A 17,769-nucleotide genomic window follows, 5' to 3' on the forward strand; every position below is an offset into this window, starting at 1 on the left:
GATCTCGGAGAAAACGTACAAACTCCGTACAATCATAGAGACAGAGTCACACAGCTTGGAACCAGGCCTTCGACCCCTTACCCAGGCCGACCAAGATGCCCCATCTACAGTCAAACCTGCCCACGTTTGATCCATATCCTTCTAAACCTTTCCCGTCCATGTACCTGTCCAAATGTCTTTCAAATGTTGTTATAGTAGCTTCCTTAACTACCCCCTCTGGCAACTCATTCCTTAAACCCACCACCCTCTGTGTGAAAATGTTCCCCTCTGGTTCCTATTAATCTTTCCACTCTCACCTTAAACCCATGTCCTCTGGTCTTTGATTCCCCTTCTCTGGATAAAAAGTGTGCATATACCCTATGTAGTGCCCTCATGATCTCAGACACCTCTGAGCAACTGAAATACATAATCCTAGATTTAGTATTACCAATTGATCTAATATTAGTTGCCATTTGCAGGACATCGATTCAAGTTCTCAGACCCGCTGAGTTACTCCAGTACATTGCATCTTTTTTTTTGTAAACCAGCATCTGCACTACCTTTTATTGATTATCTCTTCAATTTGGAACAGGAAATTTTAAAAGGCTTTTCTGCAAATGACAATTGATATTAGATCAATTGTAAACAGGCGATAGATGGTCGGCAGCTGTGTTTCCATGCTGCATCTCTAAATTAAACTTAACTACTCCGACTGACAAAGAGCTGACAAATCCCCTGGACTGATAACCTGTACTTTGGAGTACTTAAAGAAATTGCTACAGTGATACTGAATGTATCGAATGTCATTCAATATTCCATAAATGCTGATAAGATTCCAGATGATTGGAAGATGAAAATAAGACATCCCTGTTCAAGAAAGGAAGGAGGTAAAGAAGAGGTAAGTGCAGGTCACACCAGTTGTCAGCAAGATGCCAGCAATGCATTTTGGAAGATATAACATGATTAGACAGAATCAACATGGTTTAGAGAGATATGGGCCAAACGTGGGCAAATGGGACAAGTTTTGATGGGGCACCTTGGTTGGCATGGACAAGTTGGCCCACAGGGCATGTTTCCATGAGGTGTGACTCTATAGCTCCTTACAGCGCCAGAAACCCGGTTTCGACCCTGACTACGGGTGATGTCCATACAGAGTTTATATGTTCTCCCCGTGACCACGTGTGCTTTGTCCGGGTGCTCCAGTTTCCTCCCACACTCCAAAGACGTACAGGTTTGTAGGTTAATTGGCTTTGGTAAAATTATAACTTGTTCCTACTGTGTAGGATCGTGTTAGTGTACGGGGATCGCTGGTCAGCACAGACTCGGTGGGTTGAAAGGCCTGTTTCCACACTGTATCTCTAAACTAAACTAAGACTATATGTTTCATTTGTTTACATTCAGTTTATCAGAAATTTGGTGTAGTTTTACAATAACATGTAGATAGGGTGGTAAAGAAAGCTTTTGTTGTGCTGGCCTTTATAAATCAGAGCATTGAGTATAGACGTTGGGATGTAATGTTAAAATTGTAGGCATGGTGAGGCCAATTCTGGAGTATGGTGTACAATTTTGGTCACCAAATTATAGGAAAGATGTCAAAATAGAGAGAGTACAGAGGAGACTTACTAGAATGCTGCCTGGGTTTCAGCACCTAAGTTACAGTGAAAGGTTGAACAAGTTAGGTCTTTATTCTTTGGAGCGCAGAAGGTTAAGGGGGGACGATAGAGGTCTTTAAAATGATGAGAGGGATAGACAAAGTTGACGTGGATAAATTTTTTCCATTGAGAGTAGGGAAGATTCAAACAAGAGGACATGATTTGAGAATTAAGGGACAGAAGTTTAGGGGTAACATGAGGGGGAACTTCTTTACTCAGAGAGTGGTAGCTGTGTGGAATGAGCTTCCAGTGGAAGTGGTGGAGGCAGGTTCGATTTTATCATTTAAAAATAAATTGGATAGGTATATGGACGGGAAAGGAATGGAGGGTTATGGTCTGAGTGCAGGTAGATGGGACTAGGTGAGAGTAAGTGTTCGGCACGGACTAGAAGGGCCGAGATGGCCTGTTTCCGTGCTGTGATTGTTATATGGTTATATGGTTATATGTTACTACTGACTGAACGTGGTGCTGCAGGAATTATAATTTTCTTATCTTACTTGCAAATACATCTCCAGTTAGTACTGTCAAGCACATGATATAGTAAAAGTAGTGCATTGAGCTTTGGCTCTGAAGTTTAGTTCCGATGATCAGAACTGAATTTGAGTCAAACAACAACACCGTACGCTGCTTGGAGCTCGGCCAGCTTTACTTTGTCTTTTCAATTGCAGCAAAAACAAACTGCATTTCGAAATGACTCTCCGTGAAAAAAGTGATTCATATACATCTGAAAAAAGCAGTGTGTTCAGATTCAGAGATGCCAATTAAAAGCAACAAGAAATAAGGGTTTAGGAGATTAAAGAGACATTTAGAAGCAAGAAATGAGAGAGAGTTCAAAGAAGGTGAAAGGGGTGATCAGGTAGATACAGAAATTACACAAGGCACACCAGGAAGAGACAGGGAAATGGATGCAAGCAGAAAGAGACTTTGAGCCACAATCATTGATGCAGAGCAACCTTTATACTTAAACATAGAACGAGATAGAACACTAAATGGAAGGCCAAAGTGAGGAGTTCAGCATATACTGTATATTCAAGGTCATACGCACAAAGAGATTTTAAAATAGGATGAATCATATGCACACCGGAGACATTTTGACTGTGGTTTTTACTGTCATAAATGATCTTGTCATACGAATGGAACCATCCATCTCTGAACATTAGACAGGCTCCCACTTGGATAATATACCTTTCAGTAAATAAAACCTGAAGCTGCTCTCCAAATGTAATAGGAAACATTCAACTAGAAATTATATTGATTTTTTTTTTAAACTTACTGTGCAGTCATAAAGATTGCCAAATTGCATTTGGGTCCTCCATTCAGATGGCATGTTTATCTCCAGCCCATAAATGCTGCAAACCTACCAGGATTTCACAATGCACGTGAAGCTAACTTCTGCACAATTAAAGGGGGATTAGATCTGAGGACATTAAATCCTGTGCTTTCATCTCTACCTGGGGAGGTGCTCTTTAAATCATCTCTTCCTCATTCACGTCACCCCTAGCCTCTTCAATGTCTCTCCTAAACTTAACCCTTGCACTGACAAGAACTCAAAATTCTTGAACTCCTGACCCTGCTAACACTCCAACAGTCCAACACTCCAACACACCCATAACTCTGCCAAAGTTCCTCTGCAACCTTTATAAAGACATAGCCAAGCAGTTATAGTCATGCAGCATAGAAACAGGCCCTTCGGCCCAACTCCTCCATGCTGACCAAGATGCCTCATCTAAGCTAGTCCTAATGGCCCGCGTTTGACCCATCTCGCTGAACCTTCCCTGAGAGGGGATATATTAGAAGGGGATCTGATGGGCACGTTTTTCATGCAGAGAATGATGATTGTTTCAAAGGTTTCAAAGGTATTTTATTGTCACGTGTACCAATTAAGGTACAGTGATATGCGAATTACCATACAGCCTTACCAAGAAAGCAACAAGACACACAACTACATAAAAGTTAACATAAACATCCACCACAGCTGGTTCCCCATGTTCTTCACTGTGATGGAAGGCAATAAAGTCTAATCTTCTTCCCTCATTTTGCTCCTGCGGTCGGGGCAGTCGAACCATCCGTTGGGGCGATCGAAGCTCCCGCAGCCAGTGGTCGAAGCCCCTTCGTCAGAGCGATCGAAGCTCCCGCGTTGGGGCGATCAAAGTTCCTGTGGTTTGGAGTCCCCGATGTCGGTCTCTAACCTCAGACCTTGAGCTCCATGATGTTAAAGCCTGCAGGCACCCTCGGTAGAGGTCAGAGGTCGATACCTGGCAAAGGGATCACAGGCTCCGCAATGTTAAGTCTGTAGGTGACCGCGGTGGAGCTCTCAAAATCGGTCTCTAGCAAAGGCCGCCAACTCCTCAATGTTAGGCCGCTATGCGGACGGAGATACGATACGGAACAAAATCACATCTCCGTTGAGTTAAGAGGTTAGAAACAGTTTCCCCCAACTCTCCCCCTCCCCCACACATAAAACAAGCTAAAGAACACTAAAAACTTACATTTAACACATACAAACAAACAACAAAGAAGAAAAGGACAGACAGACTGTTGGCGAGGCAGCCATTGCTGGCAACACCCGGTGGTTTGGAGCAAGCTGTTTGGGGCAAACTGCCAGAGTTGGTGGGTGAGACGTATTATAACCATATAACCATATAACAATTACAGCACGGAAACAGGCCATCTCGGCACTTCCAATATTATTACAAACATGAAGACAGTTGGACAGAAAATATGGCGTGGGCCATTTGCCTATTGTGGGCAATTGGGATGAGCATAGTTAGGCGTCACTGTTACTATGGATGAAGTTCACCATCGGACCCATTTCTGTGCTGTGCATTTCTATGATTCTATGTCTTCTATGCATGTTTAGTTGTGGGAGACTTGTTCCTTACACATGATGCCATGGATCTTGGACACAATAGACCATTGAGGCTATAAACCTGCACGTCTATCCCCATCACTCCCTGACACACTCATCGTTAGTTGAACGTTGCCTTTCCTAATGTGCATCAATTTCTAGGCCGTGCACGATCTATTTAATACAAATAGATATCATCACGATTTCCCTGCCTGGAGCTTTATTTTACCGTGCATGTTCACTTACATCCTTTGGCTGCATCTCAACCTTTGGTTCAACAGATACGATTCGGACCTCGGCAGCCTCATTCCATCGGCCGCCATCGGTTGTAATCCGACAATTAGTCACCACCTCCGGGCTCTTCCACTCGTCGCACAGGGAGATAGAAGTGAAGGAGTCAAGTAGTTCGGAGTTGCACCTCCTCGCAGAAATGTCAGCCCTCGTTACTTCCTGCAACCGTGGAGTTTCGGTCGTGATGGATTGGCTGAGGGGGTTACACGTTCCAGAGTCTGAGGTGAGAGAAGACTGTGAGGGAGACGTGACCTTCCTAGTTGTAGTCTCTGGAATAACTGGAGTGGTGTGAAGGCCATGGTTATAATAGCTGGGACCCCTCTGAGGAGTCTCCTCAAACTGCGTGTAGGTGTCAGTAAAGTTGCTCTGTTTCCTTTCTCTGCTGATTACTTTTATAACTTTGCTGAAGTTAATGCCTTTCAAGCGTTTCCTATCTCTTATCCGACTTGATTTGTCTAAACAGCTCTGATCACATTCTTGTTTGATGGACTCAGAGTCAACTAGTCCATCTGCGTTTTGCTCCTTGTGGTCTATATTCTTCTCTGTAACACCCAAGTCAAGCTTCTTTCTAATTGACATCTTTTTCAAGTAATTCAAAACATCATTTCGTCCGCTCTTTTTACATTCGGGCCCCGTGATTTTTGCATATTTATTTCCTGCATCCTCGGGGAAGACAGTTACTGCGCCGTAACAATTTGGGTCAAATGTTTTCCGGTTCGAACTTTTGAAATATTGTTGTATACTCTTCCAATTTTTGTTAACTTGCTGTTTGTCCTCAATGCTAATACTCTCCAGAGCATTGCTAATTAGGTTCGAGTCTCCAGCTGAGTCGAAGTCATGTAGATCCCCTGAGTATGTATGTCTAAAAGTTCCTTCGTCTAATGCTTGCTTGCACGTTGAAGCACCATTCGCCATGCATCTCTTATCTCTGGTCCAGATTTTAGAAGTCTTGCGTTTTAGATTTCGAGTAAACTGGAGCCTGAAGAGGTCCAATGACTTGAACTTTTTCAATGACCTCAGCCTGTCCAGGAAGGACAACCTGGATTTCTGTTTGGAGGTCTCCCGAAAAACAATCAGCGAGCGTGGCCTTTTTCTCGAACCGAAAGCTCTTGTTCTTTTAAGAAAGGAGCTGAAGAAGGTGACCACCCGGGCCTTTTCCTCTGCCTCACTGCTGCCATCGCTGTCACTCGATTTCAAATGGTAGGGATTGGATTCGCAGAACTTCATCTCGTTTCTGCTCTCTGCAGCGCAATAGATAGCAGAAGCCTTCTTGGCGCATCCGTTCAAAATGCGGTCTGGAGTCCCAGTGCTGCTGGTTCCATTTTCCATAGCCTCATTTCCCTTCGATCGCTTGGTCACATGTTATTGATTTTTGTGACTTCTGAAACCATATTGTGGAAAATTTCTGTGCTTCAAATGGTCAGAAGGCCTGCAGATAAACACAAATAATTGATTTTAAAATGTTGGATTACAAACGTATCTTGCATTGCATTCTTACAAATAACATTAACTAAATTCTTAATACAATAACTGAACCACCTTGTCAACAACTAAAGAGTGGTCCTGAGCTATTATCTACCTCATTGCTTCCTTCTACTCTCTAATAAATACTCTCTAGAATTTAGAAGATTGAGAGGGGATCTTATAGAAACTTACAAAATTCTAAAGGGGTTGGACAGGCTGAGCTATTGTTCCCGATACCCAGGACATTGCATAAAGGGGAAATCCTTCCGAGATCCAGAAGAACTTTTTTCACGCAGAGAGTAGTGAATCTCTGGAACTCTCTGCCACAGAGGGTAGTTGAGGCCAGTTCATTGGCTATATTTAAGAGGGAGTTAGATGTGGCCCTTGTGGCTAAGGGGATCAGAGGGTATGGAGAGAAGGCAGGTACGGGATACTGGGTTGGATGATCAGCCATGATCATATTGAATGGCGGTGCAGGCTCGAAGGGCCGAATGGCCTACTCCTGCACCCAATTTCTATGTTTCTATGTTTCTATGAACTATCCAGAGTTATTCCCTTTATCATTTTGTGTCTGTCTCGTTGGAGCCGTGGACTAGCTCGATTGTGGACTTTATCATGTTATTCCCTTTATCATTTCTGTACGCTGACAACTCGATTGTAATCATGTATAGTCTTTCCGCTGACTGGTTATCACGTAACAAAAAGGTTTCCACTGTACCTCGGCACACGTGACAATAAACTAAACTAAACTAATGTTTCAAGGGTTCAAGGTCAGTTTATTGTCATATGTACCAATTAAGGTACAGTGAATTTTGAGTTCAGCATATTGTAGGATCTCTGCATCATCGAAACAGAATACCCAAGGACTATTTATCCCAGCAGGGAAATTGATCTGCCAAACACAAAATACATGAAACATGAAATTAAAGTGATGAGTGGAAAGGATTGGGGATGTGCAAAGATTGAGGAGAGGGGGGGGGGGGGGGGGGGGGGGGGGGGGGGGGGGGGGGTAGTCTCATTCTTAGTCGACCCCATGACAGAAGGGGGAGGAGTTGTACACAGTTTGATAGCCACAGTGAAGTAGCATCTCCTGCGATGCTGTGTCCTGCATGTGTTGCAGATATGATATTCTGATACATTATCACATAACCCATTCTAAAGGCTCTTTTATAATTTTGAAACTATAATTTAATAGCAAAACTCAAGTTCATACTCTAGGTTGACACCAACATAATGTTCAAGTAATGCTGCCTTGTTGTTGTTTGATGTGATCATAACCTGCAAAACCTTCCAAGAGTGTATGAAATGAAATCTGAGTAAGTTGTAAACCAGCCATCAATCCACCTGATAGTAGAAACAAGGAACTGCAGATGTTGGTTCACCAAGGAATGACACAAAATGCTGGAGTAACTCAGCTGGTCTGGCAGCATTCATGGAGAACAAGGAGAGGTAGCATTTCAGGTGGGGACTCTTCTTAATCCATCTTGTACATTTGCATAATAAGTCAAATTGACCCAATTAATGTAATTCACCTCACCAGAAATTTCACAAACGATGAGTCATATAGTCACACAGCATGGAAACAGTCCACTCAGCCCGACCCATCCACTTTGACTGAAGGACATCCATCCATATTAATCCCATCTCCCAGCACTTAACCCATAGCCTTCTATGCCTGGGTGATTTAACTACTTACTGATTGATCAAACTGATTGAAAAAAACAGCATGATTGATTGAAATTGATTGGAACAAAAAACAGGCCCACCGTGTCTACGCCAACCATCGATCACCCACTCACACTAGTTCTATGCTATTTCACTTTCTCATCCACTCCACACGCGCTAGGGGCAATTTACAAGGTCAATTAACCTACAAACCTTCACGTCTTGGGGACGTGGGAGGAAACTGGAATGCGTGGAGGAAACCCATGTGCTCACAGGGAGAACGTACAAACCAAACAAAGTCTTGATCTTGACAATTCCTAAACGTCTATGTTTTTTGGTAGACAAAATTGCTGGAGAAACTCAGCAGGTGCGTCAGCATCTATGGAGCGAAGGAAATAGGCAACGTTTCGGGCCGAAACGTTTCGGCCCGAAACGTTGTCTATTTCTTTCGCTCCATAGATGCTGCCGCACCTGCTGAGTTTCTCCAGCAATTTTGTCCACCTTCGATTCTCCAGCATCTGCAGATCCTTCTTGAACAGCTGTCTATGTGTTTTGTCAATCACCCTAGATCTACCCATGAACAAATACCCTCTATTGGGTAGAAAAATACATTTTGTTATGATTATTAATACCTTGAAAAATTTGGAGAATTTGCGTAAAGTCAGATTTCCATGTCAGATCATTTGTATCGTGAGAAGTCCCTGTACAGGTTGAGTCTGAATGGGTGCTCGATGGCCAGCTGTTGTTACCCCCCCCACCCCCACCCCCAAGTACAACACAGCTTTCCTCTCCAGTATTTACTAAATGGAGATTGTAAAGTCCTTGGGCACAACTTGGAGACTTATGCCCCTGTCCCACTTAGGAAACCTGAACCGAAACCTCTGGAGACTTTGCGCCCCACCCAAGATTTCCGTACGGTTCCCGGAGGTTGCAGGTGGTTGCCGGAGGTTGCAGGTAGTGGAAGCAGGTAGGGAGACTGACAAAACCCTCCAGGAACCGCACGGAAACCTTGGGTGGGGCGCAAAGTCTCCAGAGGTTTCCGTTCAGGTTTCCTAAGTGGGACAGGGGCATTAAAAGTACTGGAAATCACGCAGAGACTCAACAGCTGAGAAGGCAAAGTTCTTAGATGAATGCGCCATGGGATAACTTCTTTTTGGGATTTTAATAGCCTGTCTGATTACATCAGTGCTCTTCACAAAATCACAATGCTTTGGCGAAGAAATGATGCATTCAGTTCATTCAGATGTTTAATATGAATAAGCAATGTCAAATAGAATTAAGTCAGGTTTTTTTATGGTTTTGTAGGCTAGACTAAAGAAAATGTATTCCAAGATCAGACTGACAGCTGGATCATTGAAGATTACTTTTCTTCCACATTGCTCTGGGGATATACTGAGCTAATAATTCTTGCTCAGTTGCAATAATCAGCGTGCATTGTAGACAATCAGTCTCAACTCAATTCTGTGCTGAATTTTCCTATTTTTGGTAGTTTGACATCGAAAAAATCTCTAAGGTCTAAAGTCTAAAGTAAAGACATTCAGTGGGCATTTTAAGTGTAAGAAGGAACTGCAGGTGCTGGTTTACACCAAAGATAGACAGAAAATGCTGGAATAACTCAGCGGGTCAGGCAGCATCTCTAGAGAAAAGGAATAGGTGATGTTTTGGGTCGAAACCCTTCATCACTGAGCCTGAGCCTGACTCAGTCTGAAACATCACCTATTTCTTTTCTGCAGAGATGCTGCCTGACCCATTGAGTTACTCCAGCGTTTTTTTGTCTATCTTCAGTGGGCATTTTAATTAGCTTAATGCTCTTGGAATCATGAACAGTATCTATTCAATCAGCTAATACTAAGAAAAATAAATAGATATTCATAATTGCTATTCAGTAACTCCAGTGAGGAAGGTAGTTCAGCTAGAAACATAGAAACATAGAAAATAGGTGCAGGAGTAGGCCATTCGGCCCTTTGAGCCTGCATCGCAATTCAATATGATCATGGTTGATCATCCAACTCAGTATCCTGTACCTGCCTTCTCTCCATACCCCCTGATCCCTTTAGCCACAAGGGCCACATCTAACTCCCTGTTGAATATAGCCAATGAACTGGCATCAACTGGCAGAGAATTCGACACCTTCACCACTATCTGCGTAAAATATGATTTTCTCATCTCGGTCCTAAAAGATTTCCCCCTTATCCTTAAACTGTGACCCTTGTTCAGGACTTCCCCAACATCGGGAATAATCTTCCTGCATCTAGCCTGTCTAACCCCTTAAGAATTTTGTAAGTTTCTATAAGATCCCCCCTCAATCATCTAAATTCTAGTGAGTACAAGCCGAATCTATCCAGTCTTTCTTAATATGAAAGTCCTGCCTTCCCAGGAATCAGTCTGGTGAACCTTCTCTGTACTCCCTCTATGGCAAGAATGTCTTTCCTCAGATTAGGAGACCAAAACTGTATGCAATACTCCAGGTGTGGTCTCACCAAGACCCTGTACAAATGCTAGTTGGAATCCAAGATATACATAGGCTCCAAACATTGCCTATATCTCGAATGCTTATCTGTCTTGAAAATAATTGGGCTTGGATAGGACCTGAAACCAGATACTACTATAAACCTTCAGGAAACTCATGGAACATATAGCCCCAGGGAAGAATCACATCATGCATGGGGAGAACATGCAAACTCCACACAGACAGCACCCGAGGTCGGGATCAAACCCAGGTGACTGGCAGTTTGAGGCAGTGGTTCCACCAGATGCACCTCTGTGCCGCCACATGCAGACTCCATAAAGACAGGTCCCAAGGTCGGGATTGAACCTGGGTCTCTGGCACTTCAAGGCAACGCCTCTACTGACTGTGCCACTGTACCTTGTTCAGTTTCAGAGAGTTGAGAGGGAGTGAGAGATGGCTAGAGTCAACTGATAGGGGACAGAGTTGGGGATGGGAACCCTTGCCGATGACTTCACACTTCTCAAAGTCCACGAAAATCCCAGCCCAAGCCGTGTCAGCCATCACGCCAGCAGTCAAAAATGTTGACCGATGTAATAGAATGATGTTAAAAGCAATGAGAGAATGAAATTAATAGCACGCAGAATAAATTATAGGACAGTAATTTAATTGAACAATTTTACAAAATTAAGCTGTTAAGGATCAAACTCAAGTGATTTAACAAAGTCTGAACATCCAATTATCGGATTATAGTACTGCCACAAACATGGATTCCATCTGTTTTCAGTTTTATTGTTATTTAGGGCAACAGATAATCAAATTGTCTAACAATCAGTCCCCCAGGGCCAATGCTGTTCATTTAACCTTTGCAAAGCCTGCTTGTTAGCCAAAAAAAATTAAAAGGGTGAGAAAGATCAATATATTCTTCAATTGCACTCTTTATGCAAACATAAGTGTCCAGGAAGGTCAACATATTCCATTATACCCTTGGAACATTTGATTCAATCAATGAACTTCAATATATATCAGTGGGTTCTCTGCAATACACTCGTCAAACAAATGGGTGAAATAATAACCACCTATCATAGGCATGGCCCTGGAATTTACTGTACAAACATGGAGAGGGCACTTCAGTATTACAACAACACAGGATTGGGTGTGTTTTCTGCTATTGTTAGAAAATAATTCCACTCAACGTAGAAATATTTTGCGGTCATATCAGAGTCACTGACTACATGTACCATTCAGCCCCCATTTTGTGTTTACCCTCCCACCCTTATAATTTAGTTTAGTTTAGTTTAGTTTAGTTTGGAGATGCAGCCTGGAAAAAGGTCCTTCAGCTCACCGAGTCCACACAGACCAGTGATCACACGTACACTAGTTCTATCCCACGCACTAGGAAGAATTTACAAAAGCCAATTCATCTACAACATGCATGTTTTCAGAATGTGGGAGGAAACTGGAGCACAGGGAGAAGCCCCACGCGGTCACAGGGAGAACATGCAAACTCCACACGGACAGCCCCCGTGGTCAGGATCGAACGGGGATCGAAGGTGCACCACCTCAATCCACCTCCCTCTAAAACTCACATGCAGCATGCGCACACGCAGACGTACACACACACGCACACGTACACGCACACGCACACCTCTGAGAGCATGAGAACCTAATAACCTAAAGTTGTGTCTAAATCATTTAAATTTTTCTGAACTCTCTGGTAATTCATTCCCTTTGTGCTCTTTGAACTATCATAGAAATGTATAAACCGGGAACCCCTCCTGGATTGGGAGCCTTGCCCGAGGCTTGTCTCCTGCACGTCCCTGAGGACCAGAAACCGGAGAGGACGGTGAAGGAAGTCGACTGGGCCTTAGAAAATGGCGCCAAATCCTGGCGACTCTTGCACATGGACTCAGTAGCCTGTTTGCATTCTGTACTTAACTGGGGATTGTATTTATGTTTGGCAACGATCTTACTGATCTGTAATAATAAAAAATATATATTTCACTGTACCTTGGTATCTGTGATAATAAAAACCCATTGTACCATTGAAAAACAATGGCAATATATACTGGGCACAATATTTACTGTAGGGAACATCACTGAAAAATACTTCCCAATCTGATAAACTTCCGCCACTTCACTTTGTTTCCTGCTGCAGCCAATTTTGCAACTGTGCCACAACATTCTTCTCTATTTTAAGAGCTGTCATCATCTTAGTCAGTCTCATGTGTATCACATTATGGACCGTCTCTGAAAAGTCCATTTACGAAACCTACTACACTCTCCTTTTCATATTTTTCTGTTATCACGTTCGACACGTCAGATATAGTCATAGTCATAGTGTCATAGAGTGATGCAGTGTGGAAACAGTCCCTTCGGCCCAACTTGCCTACTCCTGCCAACATGACGCAGCTACACTAGTCCCACCTGCCTGCGCTTGGTCCATATCCCTCCAAACCCTGTCCTATCCATGTACTTGCCTAACTATTTCTTAAACATTGGGATAGTCCCAGCCTCAACTACCTCATCTGGCAACTTGTTCCATACACCCACCACCCTTTGTGTGAAAAAGTTATCGCTCAGATTCCTATTAAATCTTTTCCCCTTCACTTTGAACCTTTGACCTCTGGTCCTCAATTCCCCTCCTCTGGGCACGAGACTGTGCATCTACCCGATCTATTCCTCTCATGATTTTGCGCACCTCTATAAGATCACCCCTCATCCTTCTACGCTCCAAGGAATAGAGACCCAGCCTGCTCAACCTCTCCCAATATAGCTCACACCCTCTAGTCCTGACAACATCTTCGTAAATCTTTCCTGAATCCTTTCAAGCTTGAGAATGTGTTTCCAACAACATGGTGCCCAGAACTGAACACAATTTTCTAAATGCGGTCTCACCAACGTCTTATACAACTGCAACATGACCTCCCAACTTATACTCTATGCTCTGACTGATGAAGGCCAATGTGCCAAAAGCCTTTTTGACCACCTTATCTGCCTGCGCATCAACCTTCAAAGAACCATGCACCTGTACTCCTAGATCCCTTTGCTCCATAACACTTCCCAGAGGCCTACCATTTACTGTGTGGGTCCTGCCCTTGTTAGACGTCTCAAAATGCAACACCTCACACTTCTCTGTATAAAATTCCATCAACCATTCCTCAGCCCTCCTGGCCAATCGATCCAGATCCTGCTGCAATCTTTCACAACCAACATGATTTTTTAATGATTCCCATTACTCAACTATGATAGTTCTGAAGTTTGTTTCACTTCCCCTGCATCAATGTTCCTTCACCTCAATCACATCTTTTGTCTTAAATACACTTGTTCCATCCTATCATGAAAGTTTATATCCTTGATCTAATATTCTTCCAGAACTTTACACACCACTGCAACACAAATAAACTGGTGGTACCAAGATTGCTGGTGAAGTCACCCAACCTTATGTGGAGTTCGAGACCTTTTAGATAACCTTGTGCTGTGGAACATGTCAACTGTAAATGGGAACATCCTGCATTTATTTTCAGTCCAGAATTGCACTCAACATAGTAAAGAGTTCGAGCACAAAAGAACACAAAGTGCTGGAGTAACTCAGCAGGTCAAGTAGCATCTCTGGAGAACATGGACAGATGACGTTTCGTTCTCAAGCCGAAACGTCACCTATCCATATTCTCCGGATATGCTGCCTGACCTGCTGAGTTGCTCCAGCACTTTGTGTCCTTTTGCGTATTAACCAGCATCTGCAGTTCTTTGTTTCTACAAGGAGTTCTAGCCACAGACCAAAATGTTGACAGAGGTTTATATAATGTATGAGGTTCATATAATATTGGGTGTGAGATCTTTAAGGATTGTGTAGGTGGCACTGTTAGAATAGTTTCCAACCATTCTAAAAATGGTAGATGATTAAACTAACTGAGTCGGGAAATCAAAGCAAGGGCAATCCCGATCTGCAAAGTGTAGCTTATGTCTTTGATACAAGGTGATATGGTTTATCTACAGCTTCTAAATAGAATAGAAATACTTAAACACATATCACATTCTCAATATGTACCAAAACACTTTATGGTAAACAGAGTATTGATTAAGAGCAATTACTATTGTAATGTTTGAAATCCGACACGATGCTAGTGTCATAAAAGCAACGATGTGAGTGTGACCAGAAATCAGTTTTAGTGATGTGGGTAGGTGGATGAACATGGGACATAACACATAGAACATAGAGTAGAAACAAAGGAACGCATATGCCTGAGGCCATCTAATGCCTCCTTCACTGTAATAAGGACTGTCCTCAAGATAATTGAGGCTTACATATTGTTGTCTACACTGCCGGATATGCTTAGCATTTCTACAGCTCTGATCTGTGATTCACAACTTTTGTTATTTTTCTCTCTATCTTATTATCCTTGCTAATCCATCAACAACCACAACAACCCAATTGAAAATATTCCCTTCCTTCTATCCATCCCCCCCTCTCCCCCCTTTCTCACCAGCACAATTTGTTTCATCTATTGTGTAGGAAGGAACTGTGGGTGCTGGTTTAAATCAAAGATAGACACAAAATGCTGGAGTAACTCAGCAGGTCAGGCAGCATTTCTGCAGAAAAAGGATAGATGACATTTCGGGTTGGGAACCCTTCTTCAGCCTGAAGAATAGTACAGCACAGGAACAGGCCCTTCAGCCCACCATACCTCTGCCGAACACGATGCCAAGATAAACTAATCTCAGCTGCCTGCAGATGATCCATATGTCTGTGTATATATGACTCATTCCTTCTCAAAATCATACCATGGGATCTTTCACATCTAAGTATGAGGGTAAGCCAGTTTGCATTGAATACTAGCATTCTCTCGCACTGCACAGAAATGTCACCCTAACTTTCGTGCTCAAGCCTGTGAACTAAGACTCGAGTCCACAGCTTCTGACAGAGGTTAACAACCTACCATTGAGCTATGCAACAGAGATAAGCAAAATAAAGACGTGAAGGAGAATAAGCGGGTGGCAAGGTGGCGTGGTGGTAGAGTTGCTACCTTACAGCGCCAGAGACCCGGTTTGGATCCTGACTTCGGTTGCTTTTCTGTACGGAGTTTGTACATTCTCCCCGTGACCTGCGTGCATTTCCTCCAAGTTCTTTGGATTCCTCCCACACTCCAAAGATGTAAAGGTTTGTAGGTTAATTGGCTTGGTGTAAATGTAAAATTGTCTCTAGTGTGTGCAGGGATAGTGTTAATGTGCGGGGGTCGCTGGTTGGTGTGGACATGGCGGGCCGAAGGGCCTGTTTCTGCGCTGTATCACAAAACTAAACTAAATAACTTGGCAAACTGAAACTGCAATCTCAATAGGAACATTCCGAAGATGGATGAAAGATTTGGGATCACAACAACCCCTTCGCAATTCCGTTCAAAATGATCTCCAGCGTTCAAATGTGGAGTGCTTATAAAATAAATGTTATTATTTCTTCATAATTCTACACCGGAATACACATTAGTACAGTTATCATGCATGAAAATCACATTTCAATCACGCTGGTAATATTTCCAAATTACCATTCCTGCCCATTGCAAACATTGGAACAATGTTTAGTTCTTTTTGAAAATATAATCATAAGGTAGATGCATTTCAAAAAGTATAGTACCACTAGGAATCATCCAATCTTAGACCACTTTATTATACATCGAAAGCTCAATCTCGTTGTTATGGGACTTACCCAAATGAGTTCAGGAGCTGCAGTCATTTTGTCATTTCAAATGCCGTTTATAGGAAGAAAAATATTGTTCATTCCAATGACGATCATCTCACATCCAATTCGATGAATGTTACTCTTGAGATTGTATATGGGATGAAAAGTGAATTTTTTTTCCCCCCTAACTCATTAACTTGTTTCCAACAAGGTCTGCTTCGTGCAATTTTACAGGAATTGAACTTACAGCGGGTTGACTGTAAGCATGCCACTTTGATAATAAATCTACCGTGAGATTAAGCCTTCGAAGTTCAGCTTCCACCTCATTTCATCCAGCGTGCATTCCTTGGCTCCAGCTCTTCATTCACACAGGCTCCCAGCCAGCAGCAGACAAGCAGCAGAAAGTAGTGATCGGCCTAGTTAACGACTCCCCCAGAGGGTATGTAATTAATGTCAAAACAGATCTTCCTATAATGACTGAACAGCCACTGCTTCAGCTCAAAGTTAATCTCAAAGTTACATAAACTTAAAAAAAAATCATGTTTAAAGAGTATTGCAAAGGGCTGTTGTTTGATAATGCTCAGCTATTTGCAACTTTGGAAATGCCTTTTTCCACTCTCGTCACTTTTTTCTGACTGGCACGTTTCAAATATCCTTTTAAGTTATCTAAACATCTTTTAAAACGTTAATGTTCGCTGCCCAAACATGGAAACATCAGACAATTTCAGGAATTCCTTAAAATAAACAGCTTCTTGGTGTGGCCTTCACTGGCCATAATGCCTTCCCTGCAAAATAGCATGTCTGATGAAGAAAACAATCTGATTTAACGTTTGGGTTTATTATCTCGACAGGACTTCCGCAATGTTTTGGTAGCTGTTTTACTTGCATCAATGGTGTGAGGTGGCTTTCATTTTTAAAAAGTGCAGCTGTAGATTTTCTACCATTAATTGTTTTTGGAGATGGCATAATTCCAACTCATCTCATTCTAACAACGTTCATAGGTTCAAAGGTTCTAGGAGCAGAAGTAGGCCATTCGGCCCATCAAGTCTACTCTGCCATTCAATCATGGCTGATCTATCTTTCCCTCACAACTTCATTCTCCTGCTTTCTTCCCATAACCCCTGACACAGTCACTAATCATGAAATCTGTAATCTCCGCCTTAAAAATTAGCCCGTGACTTGGCCTCTAGAGCCGTCTGAGGTAATTAATTCCACAGATTTGGCACCCTCTGACTAAATTAATTCCTCCTCATCGTTTTAAAGACACATCCTTTTATTCTGAGGCTATAGCCTCTGGTCTGAGATTCTCCCATTAGTGGATACATCCACTCCACATCCACTCTAGCCAGGCCTTTCACGATTCTATAAGTTTCAATGAAGTCTCCCCTCATCCTCCTAAACTCCAGTGAGTACAGGCCCAGTGCCGTCAAATGCTCATTATATGTTAACCAAATTATTCCTGTGATCATTCTTGTTAATGTTGAACCATTCTGTGCTGTCAAGGCATTAAAGTTACTGTGGCTGTACTACTAATGGACAAGGGAAACACTGCGTCGAAACAAGGAACTGCAGATGCTAGTTTACAATAAAAAGGATAGAAAGCGCTGGAGTAACTCAGCGGGGTCAGGCAGCATCTCTGGAGAACATAAGTTAGGTTATGTTTTGGGTTGGACCCTTGGTTATATAATGATACAATACATAGAAACATAGAAACATAGAAAGTAGGTGCAGGAGTAGGCCATTCGGC

At 42.7% G+C, this 17,769-nt stretch overlaps 1 protein-coding gene across 1 annotated transcript in view; it reads right to left on the reverse strand.

Annotated features, from left to right (window-relative positions):
- Nucleotides 1-16,373, reverse strand: part of arhgef9a (Cdc42 guanine nucleotide exchange factor (GEF) 9a) — a 270,953-nt gene extending 254,580 nt beyond the window's left edge. Inside the window, exons 1-2 of the mRNA XM_055643574.1 lie at nucleotides 16,050-16,373; nucleotides 4,726-6,199 (exon numbers count right to left, since the gene is read on the reverse strand). Coding sequence (XP_055499549.1) covers nucleotides 4,726-6,099 — 1,374 coding nt within the window. The 5' untranslated portion in view covers nucleotides 6,100-6,199; nucleotides 16,050-16,373. The remainder of the gene's footprint in view (nucleotides 1-4,725; nucleotides 6,200-16,049) is intronic.
- Between the last annotated feature and the right edge of the window lie 1,396 nt (nucleotides 16,374-17,769).

The sequence above is a fragment of the Leucoraja erinacea genome, chromosome 12, assembly GCF_028641065.1.
Source record: "Leucoraja erinacea ecotype New England chromosome 12, Leri_hhj_1, whole genome shotgun sequence".
NCBI classification, from domain to species: Eukaryota; Metazoa; Chordata; class Chondrichthyes; order Rajiformes; family Rajidae; genus Leucoraja; species Leucoraja erinaceus.